Source organism: Arachis ipaensis, chromosome B05 (assembly GCF_000816755.2).
Source record: "Arachis ipaensis cultivar K30076 chromosome B05, Araip1.1, whole genome shotgun sequence".
NCBI lineage: Eukaryota > Viridiplantae > Streptophyta > Magnoliopsida > Fabales > Fabaceae > Arachis > Arachis ipaensis.
The window spans coordinates 3,238,013-3,247,132 of NC_029789.2; the positions used below are offsets into that span (position 1 = coordinate 3,238,013).

General features: G+C 37.4%; 3 protein-coding genes across 3 annotated transcripts; 1 reads left to right on the plus strand and 2 right to left on the minus strand.

Annotated features, from left to right (window-relative positions):
* Nucleotides 243-2,122, plus strand: LOC107639961 (ninja-family protein AFP1-like). Its single transcript, XM_016343517.1, has 4 exons — nucleotides 243-539; nucleotides 871-967; nucleotides 1,439-1,677; nucleotides 2,009-2,122. The coding sequence occupies exons 1-4, from the start codon at nucleotides 243-245 to the stop codon at nucleotides 2,120-2,122; spliced, it is 747 nt and encodes a 248-aa protein (XP_016199003.1).
* Nucleotides 5,638-6,667, minus strand: LOC107639962 (wiskott-Aldrich syndrome protein homolog 1-like). Its single transcript, XM_016343518.1, has 2 exons — nucleotides 6,382-6,667; nucleotides 5,638-6,131 (listed from the first exon to the last, which is right to left on the minus strand). Exons 1-2 carry the CDS (start codon nucleotides 6,665-6,667, stop codon nucleotides 5,638-5,640), a joined length of 780 nt encoding a protein of 259 aa, XP_016199004.1.
* LOC107639963 lies at nucleotides 6,982-8,854 on the minus strand. Its single transcript, XM_021122697.1, has 5 exons — nucleotides 8,713-8,854; nucleotides 8,119-8,608; nucleotides 7,698-8,034; nucleotides 7,436-7,615; nucleotides 6,982-7,137 (listed from the first exon to the last, which is right to left on the minus strand). Exons 1-5 carry the CDS (start codon nucleotides 8,852-8,854, stop codon nucleotides 6,982-6,984), a joined length of 1,305 nt encoding a protein of 434 aa, XP_020978356.1.

Below are 9,120 nucleotides of genomic sequence, written 5' to 3' on the forward strand. Positions count from 1 at the left end.
ATCATCACCATCATGAGCTACAACAACAACAACATCGCCATGGTGATGGAGATGCAGAACAAGAGATTGAGCTGAGCCTTGGTCTTTCAATAAATGATCGTTTTGGTGTGGACCCAACAGCGAATAAGATCAAGAGAACAACATCAATACTCAAATTCTCATTCTCAAAGTCCCCTCATCAGAGATGAAGATAATAACAACAACAATAATAATAATTAAGATATTGGGGTTACTCTAATAACATGCCAATGGCTTGCACAACAAATTTGATGATAACATGTTCCCTTCCAATGGAGACAGAGGAGGAGTGGAGGAAGAGGAAGGAGTTGCAGACGCTGAGGAGGTTGGAAACAAGAAGAAAGCGCTCTGAAAATCAGCAGAGGAACATGAAGGCCATGAGAAAAAAGAGTAACCGTTTTTCTTCTTCTTTCTCTGAAGATATTGTTGCTTTTGTTGATGGAAACAATAGCAATTTGGTGGAGGCTGCTTTGAATAAATTTAGTAGTTTGGAAAGAACGACGTCATTGAGTACTAGCGTGGTAATTCATTGCCACACATCACTGCCGCCGGGAAGCAGTTTGGACAGAAAAACGGGAAGGGACTAAATAGGTGCATTTTTTCCAATTTCGAGAACATAAATAGTGCAATTAAAAAGTTAGGGATCAAATCAATGTATTTCGTGAATTTCAAGGGCAACTTTGGAGTTTAACTCTGCTTTTTTATTATGTGGTAAACAATCTTTTTCTCTCTATGCAGGCGAGCAAAATATTTGGTGATGCAGAATCAATTATTTTCCCACACAAGTATAAAGCAGTTATCACATAATAATGATTTACAAATTTGTAACCTTCAATCTATGAATAATAATAGGCTTTAACTGATACAGCTTCTGCTTCCAACATAAGTTATTCTCAAGACTTGAGGCACTTACAAATTGAACTTGCGTTGAAATTTGAGAATGCGATAGGTTTACTCTTAATCTAATATATGTAAGGTGTATGTATGTTCCTTGAAATAAATAATTAATATACTTATGTATTGAAGAAAAGCTTCTTGTTTCCTCTATTTTTATTTTTCTTGTGAGTGTGATGAGTTTGAGAGTGCTAAACTTTTAATATCTCATTTATATTATTGAAAATGGAGTTACCACACCACTTCTTCTAATTTATTTTCTACCTAGCAAATGGAGATGCAGAACAAGAGATTGAGCTGAGCCTTGGTCTTTCAATAAATGATCGTTTTGGTGTGGACCCAACAGCGAATAAGATCAAGAGAACAACATCAATACTCAAATTCTCATTCTCAAAGTCCCCTCATCAGAGATGAAGATAATAACAACAACAATAATAATAATTAAGATATTGGGGTTACTCTAATAACATGCCAATGGCTTGCACAACAAATTTGATGATAACATGTTCCCTTCCAATGGAGACAGAGGAGGAGTGGAGGAAGAGGAAGGAGTTGCAGACGCTGAGGAGGTTGGAAACAAGAAGAAAGCGCTCTGAAAATCAGCAGAGGAACATGAAGGCCATGAGAAAAAAGAGTAACCGTTTTTCTTCTTCTTTCTCTGAAGATATTGTTGCTTTTGTTGATGGAAACAATAGCAATTTGGTGGAGGCTGCTTTGAATAAATTTAGTAGTTTGGAAAGAACGACGTCATTGAGTACTAGCGTGGTAATTCATTGCCACACATCACTGCCGCCGGGAAGCAGTTTGGACAGAAAAACGGGAAGGGACTAAATAGGTGCATTTTTTCCAATTTCGAGAACATAAATAGTGCAATTAAAAAGTTAGGGATCAAATCAATGTATTTCGTGAATTTCAAGGGCAACTTTGGAGTTTAACTCTGCTTTTTTATTATGTGGTAAACAATCTTTTTCTCTCTATGCAGGCGAGCAAAATATTTGGTGATGCAGAATCAATTATTTTCCCACACAAGTATAAAGCAGTTATCACATAATAATGATTTACAAATTTGTAACCTTCAATCTATGAATAATAATAGGCTTTAACTGATACAGCTTCTGCTTCCAACATAAGTTATTCTCAAGACTTGAGGCACTTACAAATTGAACTTGCGTTGAAATTTGAGAATGCGATAGGTTTACTCTTAATCTAATATATGTAAGGTGTATGTATGTTCCTTGAAATAAATAATTAATATACTTATGTATTGAAGAAAAGCTTCTTGTTTCCTCTATTTTTATTTTTCTTGTGAGTGTGATGAGTTTGAGAGTGCTAAACTTTTAACAATATGTAATACAATATCTTGATATTTTAATAATCTCATTCTCATCATATATAGTTTGTCATTTATATTATTGAAAATGGAGTTACCACACCACTTCTTCTAATTTATTTTCTACCTAGCAATACCTATGTTTCCATTTCTCATCTTCCAATTCTATAGGACTCTTTAAGAATAATCCATGTTTTCCTCCTGCTCCTAGAGGCCTTCGATCTCTTAATATATAGGAAACTTTCATCAACTAGATAACACCATTCTTCACCTTCAACTATGTCGGCTCTTCAAGAAATATGCCCCAATTTTCTCCCTTCAATTAGGGTTAATGCCTGCCATTATTATTTCCAAAAACCATGATCATGAATTTTGTTGAAGAGCAAGATTAGTTGGTCAAGTGAGAATTATCACTCAATAATTGTGGCCCCACAAATTAAAACAAAACAATGTTTCGTGGAAAAAGTATATTTTAGATTGGTGATGAATATCCTCAGGTCCTCATTTTCTTGGTGTAGCTTTCACCAAGGAAAATAATTTTTAATGATTATGATAGGAAAATAATCTATCAGATCGAATTTTTTAAGAGTTTTTCCGTTAGAACCACAAAACTAAGCTACATATTTACATATTTACTTTTTTCAATTTAAATCTTATACGTTTAACCAACTTGGGTTGGTCGAGTGGTCAGCTCACTCGTCCGCTTAAGCAAGTCCGCTTAAGCAAATCCGCTTAAGCAAGTGTTGGGGTTTGAATCCCGTCTTGTGCATGCAGCAACTCATTGGTCAGCGACAGACCCTTAAATAGAACTCCGATCCGGACAACAAAAAAAGAATCTTATACGTTTTAAAATTGAAAGCTTTAATTTTAATATATTCGATATATAAAGGTAATAAATAAATTATATATTTGATCTAATATTTAATTAAAATGTTTGAAAAAGTATTTATTTAACATAAATTCATTTTTTAAAGTGTTATTTTATCAAAGATTACTTTTTTTTAAGAAATGAAAATGATAATTTATTCAAAAAACTAGTCGGAGGCTGAGATTGCTGTGACAATAGTCTCGGTGGACTGAAGGAAGCTAATAACAGCGCCCCATTTCTCAGCTACTTTACCATAGAGAGATGCAATATAATAATAATGGTTGTCCTCTTAGCTTGTTGCGATAATTAAGTAATCCAATGGTGAGATATACATTCTCAGTTCTTAAATAACGATTCCAATGGTGATCGAGATATATATATATATATATATACACGTTCTCACTTCTTAAATAACCATGTGTACACATCATCCTCCATTTGTTCTTTAATTTGACCCCCAAAGCATCCTAAAAAGTGTTATACATGAACCCATTTTACGTGCCTATGACCCCTCATCCAATAAAAAATAAAATAAGACAAATGGCGTGTATATATCATTCTCTTAATCTCTTTTTCCTCCAACTCCCCAAGTGATGCACAACTTGAGGGTCATTGCTGTTCTATATAATTAAGAAGGATTGGTTACTAAATACTAACTACCACTTTCTTCATAAACACAAAGTTTGAGTCATCATGGTCCAAACCAAGATCATTTTAGCTTTCACTTTGCTTGCTTTCATCGTTATTCACTGCTACTCCATTCACCCAACAAGTGGTGCCTCCCTCCACCACTTGAACAACTAATGCCGCCGTGCAGCCACCTCCACGCCACGGTGTTGATGGATTTCGGTCAACACAGCATGGTGTTAGGCATAGCGTTCCGCATTCCATTCACAACCAAGGCTTGCGTTTCTCTTCGCTGGATTTATACTTTTTAATTTCGGTTTCCTTAGCTTGTTACACATTCAACTCATATCTAATATGTCATATATATACTGTGTGTTTTCTTTGTTGTTGATCATCTCTTCATGATTATGGTTGTATCCAAAGAATACCATGATATTTGGTTAATTTAGGATTGAGTTTTGTTCTAAATTAGTTTTTGTTCAAAATAACAACTTTTTTTTCCCTATATTTGAAAACAACGATGTGATGATAATTATTTATTGGTTTAATTACTCTGTTGGTCCCTATAGTTTTGCGAGATTTTCAATTAGGTCTCTATACTTTTTTCCTTTTAATTGGTCCCTGTATCTATTTTTTTTTTCAATTAGATCCCTATTGACGGTAAACGTTACAAAAAAACGTTAAAAATGGGTAATTTGACTATTATAACCCTCGTCTACCCCTTACAAATCAACGAGACTCAGTAGGGTTCTGAGTTCTCACTCTCTTCTCTTCGTCTCTTCCTCAAACTTCTCTTCCTCCTCCGTTTGCGTTCCTTACTATGTCAATACTCATAGATAAGAGTCAGTTATCTTCAGGAGTCTGTAGTTCCAGAACCCTCGTCAAGAAGAGACATCTTTGTTTTTGTGGTGAGGCAGTTATTGTGATGTCTTCTTCGGTAGTAGTAAGCCATAGAAAAAGGTATGTTGGTTGTGGTAGAATGCCAAAATGCAAGTTCTTCGAGTAAATTGATGATGAAGAAGATGAGAAGAGTGGATGGTTGAAGCAAAAGGAAAGGAGGATTCGTTACTTTTGTGGAGACACTCTGATATGATTCTTCGGAGTTCAAGTACATCAAAAAATTCAAACAGAAGATTCATTTCTTACCCTAATAGGAGATGCAAGTTTTTTGAGTGGGTTGATAGGAAAGAAAAAAAGTTATCCGGAGAAGATGGAGTAAACAGTTCACAGCAAGTACTTGGAAGGGTTAGAGAATTGGAGGCACAAGAAAGGAAGATAGACAGATTAAGTGTGGATCTAGAGAGATTAATTGCAGAGGTTGGAGAAATAGATGCCTGTGTAGAAAGGTTATGTGGTGAGCTGAGTTCAGTGGAAGAGCAATTTGCTAAAATGGAACATAGTATGAAAAAACAAAACAAGATGCTAATTATGCTGGTTTTGATATTAGGTGTTTTGATTGTTGCAGTATTATATGTAAAGATGTAGAAAGTATGACTGTTATGATAATGTAATAGTCTATATATAAGACAAAAGTGTACTGTTTATGTTGAATGCAATGAAGATATATGAAATGTTGTTTAATTTCTCTAAATGAAAGTTGTTCCTTTACTATTTAATATGCATAGAAGTATGACACAGAGAAAAAAGTAGGTAAAACAAAAGATGCATTGAATTATAATAGATACCATTGTTTTTTACATTATATAATGTAGGATGCCTAGATAGCCACAAAATAAATGTGACACCCTCTCATAACAGTTTTCCACCCACATAACAAAAGTGGTCCACAACACATAATAAAAATGGTCCAAACCATAAAGAAAGCAGAGTCACAGGTGAACACTAAAAATTCTACATAACACAATAGATATCAAAAGGAAACCCTAAACTCTCTTCAGCCTCAATCAAGCGTGAGGTCAACATGTTCAGGCGGCTGACTTGTTGCCTTCCTAACTCCAATCTTGAGTCTTCCACTTCTTCTCACACCAAAGATTTTGGTCTTGGGTAAAGGTTGAGATGCTGGTGCAGTGGACAGTGATGTTGGTGTAAGCAAGGTGGCCGGCAGTGATGCTGGTGTAGGCAAAGTGGCCGGCTGTGATGCTGGTGCAGGGGTGTGTGGAGGCTGTAATGGTGGTGCAGGGGTGTTTGAAGGCTTTGAGGGTGGTGCAGGGGTTTGTGGAGGCTGTGATGGTGGTGCAGGGGTATTTGAAGGTCCTGATGCTGGTGCAATCAAAGGTGCAGCCCTCCCTCTAACCCTTTCTCTAACCATCCTGGATCTAGCAGTAGGAGCAGTTGTAGATCCATTTGCTTTAACAGCAGCACCAGGTTCATTAGTAGCAGCATCACCTCCTCCAGTTCCAGCAGCAGCATCAGATTCTTGTGTGCCTTCAGGAGCTATAACATGAAATAGCAATTAATAATAGTTCCTCAACATATGAACAAAATAACGGAGTAACCAATACCTGTCATTATAAGGTTTGGACAGAGTCTCCTATTGTGTCCGTATTGGCCACAATTATTGCAGGTAACAGAAGTCCAGTTCATCTATATTTTGTTTGTGTTCTGTTTTCATCAGGTTCTCTTATCCTAACAATCCTTGGCCTTCCTTGTTTAACTCTGAAAATTGGAGGGATGATGGTATCACATTGTATCTTTGGCCACATATTTTCTCCATTGATCGGTGATATTGACTGCCCATATGTAGCAAGGTATGCTGCCTTGCTGTAATAGTTACTACAATAATCTTTTGGGTTGTCACCCTTCTCAAAGATAGCACAACAAGCATGTGGACAGGGCATACCACACAAGCCCCAAAACCTACAACTGCACCTTCCAGCCATCAAATCGACCACAAACCTTTCCATGATCATCCTGTTCTTATGGTGGACTTCAAACTTAAGGTCTCCTGCCCATTTAGCTTGCCACTCCATAGCTCTAACCGCAATTATATCTAGCCGTTTCTTGAATTTTTGCAAAACAGAGAGCCCTCATACCTCTCTACCTTCTTCTTTTTCTCTGCAAACCTTGTCATCAAGTAGCACCTAATCCATTCAAACATAGTCAGAATTGGCTTGTCTCTTGCCTTTAGGATTCTTCCATTGGATGCCTCTGAGATGTTGTTCATCAGCATATCACTCTTGGCCAGAAATGTGAAGTAACTCTTTGTCCATAATTTTGGATCCAAAGCAAACAACTTGTCATAACAGTCTCTGTTGATCTCCTTTAGTTGATTCATCCTTCTTTCCTATTCTTTCACATAGGTAGCTTTGGCAATAGATAGAATGAGGTCCCTTAGTACAGTACCACCCCCATAGGATTTTTTACAGTTGGCATATAAATGCCTCAAACAAAGCCTATGCTCCAGTGTTGGCAATACCTCTTGAAACACTTGCATCAGCCCCTGATTTATAGTTTCAGTACAGAAGACAATATACCTATGTAACAGATTAATATAGTATCTAAACATAGCAGATTAATGTTCACAAACATAGCAAATTTATGTAGCAGATTAATATTCACAAACATTGCAGATTTATGTTCACAAGCTTAGCAATTGCATATATGATCATATACATATCAGATTTATATTCACAAACAAAGCAATTGCATATATGATCATATACGTATAGATTTATATTCCAATCAAATTAATTGCAAAAAAATTAAGTGCAAACAAATTATTAATCCATTTGTGATACCTTTTGTTGGTCACTCATGAAAACCCACTTTCTTGATTCTCCAATGTCATTTAACAGCATCTCTGGGAACCACTCCCAGCTGTCCTTAGTCTCTGCCTCTACTACAGCTATAGCAATCGGAAAGTAATTGTCATTCGAATCTCTGCCAACAGCAACTAGCAGCTGCTGTCCATGGTCGCCCTTCAAGTGACAACCATCCACGCCAATAATAGGTCTACAACCCGCCAAGAAGCCTTTCTTGACTGCATCAAAGCACATGTACCTTTCTTGACTGCGTAAGAGAAGGCCTATCAACCAATATGCTCAGACTAGATCCTGGATTTGCCCTAAGTATCTCTGCACAGTAATCCCTTAGCTTAGCATACTGTTGGATTGCCTGCCCATGTACCTCTTCTCTTGCCTTCCTCCTTGCCCAGTAAGCCTTACCAACACTGATATTAGCCATGTATTTGTCTTGGATGGTCTGAATAACTGTCGCAAGCTTCATCTCCTCGCCTCTACTGATGTTGTTGGCAATATTCTTTGAGATCCAACTACTTGATGCAAGTCTTCCACTATAGTTCCTTCCACATGTATGCTTTCCATTCAAAGTCTTGATCCTGAAACAGTCAGAACCTCCAACCTTACTTGCAAAACAAACCCACTTGCACTTTCCCTTTCTTCCTTTGTAAACAACTCTATACCTCACCTTATCATTTTTTCGAAACCTAATGTCCCTACCATTCAATAGGGCATGCTCCTTAACAGCATCTTTAAATTGACTAAGTGATTTAAATTCCAGCCCCACCTGAAATTCATACTCTCTGTTCATCTCTGCCTCATTATATTTAGGAAACCTCCTCTTTTTTATCATATCATCAGAGTCCCCCTCATAACTGTCTATATCATCAGTCTCATATCCATCAGATATGCCCCCAACTTGCTCATCACCCTCCCTTAAACCTTCATCACCTTCATCTGTTTCAGCTGCTGCAGTTTCCTCATCATTTAGTGGGCCGGTAAATCCCCCAAATGCATTTGATTGTGGATCATTATCCTCCACCTCAAACCCAAAGTGATCTTCATGGTCACCATCATCAGCACTATCATCAAATATCTCTTCTTCAGTAGAAGGCTCTGACTCAGTATCCACTTCAACCTCTATCAACCCAGAGCCACTGTCTTCACCTTCCTCTGGCACATAATCAGCATCTTTCTAAGACCTGACTTCAAATCCATCCCAGGTTCCTTGTACCATACCCTGGCGAAATCCTTATACCCTAGTTGCTTTAGCTGACTGACAATCTCTTGCAATGACCATTCATTAACGTCAAAATGTAAATCCTCCATAACCATTCCTCCTAAATACTCTAATCGTTGTCCACTGTCAACAAATTTGCCACCATGGTGGATTTCGATAGTGAAATCCGAATCACCCATAACTACATACCCAAAAAAAAATATACCATAAATCCTTCTTCAACTATTTTCAGAAACAAAAGGAAGCTCTAATAAACAATGTGGCAAATTTTTCCAGGAGAAAAAGAGAAAAATTCTTCAACGACTGACAAGGTTAAGCGTTGTCTTACCTAGAGGCAGCACCAACGCCTACGACGACGGCAGTGACACCGGAGATGCGAAACCCTCCAGCAATATTCCAGTGGAGTTGATCTCGGCAGCTGAGGGAGTGGGCAACCAACGAATGT

Coding starts and splice junctions, on each gene's coding strand:
- LOC107639961 (XM_016343517.1), top strand. CDS start 243: ATGCCAATGGCTTGCACAACAAATTTGATGATAACATGTTCCCTTCCA. Junction 540..870: donor CGTCATTGAGTACTAGCGTG/GTAATTCATTGC, acceptor GAATAATAATAG/GCTTTAACTGATACAGCTTC. Junction 968..1,438: donor GAAATTTGAGAATGCGATAG/GTTTACTCTTAA, acceptor CAATGGAGACAG/AGGAGGAGTGGAGGAAGAGG.
- LOC107639962 (XM_016343518.1), bottom strand. CDS start 6,667: ATGGAGTGGCAAGCTAAATGGGCAGGAGACCTTAAGTTTGAAGTCCAC. Junction 6,132..6,381: donor TATGTGGCCAAAGATACAAT/GTGATACCATCA, acceptor TTCATGTTATAG/CTCCTGAAGGCACACAAGAA.
- LOC107639963 (XM_021122697.1), bottom strand. CDS start 8,854: ATGGGTGATTCGGATTTCACTATCGAAATCCACCATGGTGGCAAATTT. Junction 7,616..7,697: donor CTCTTACGCAGTCAAGAAAG/GTACATGTGCTT, acceptor TGTCACTTGAAG/GGCGACCATGGACAGCAGCT. Junction 7,138..7,435: donor TCATGAGTGACCAACAAAAG/GTATCACAAATG, acceptor ACTATAAATCAG/GGGCTGATGCAAGTGTTTCA.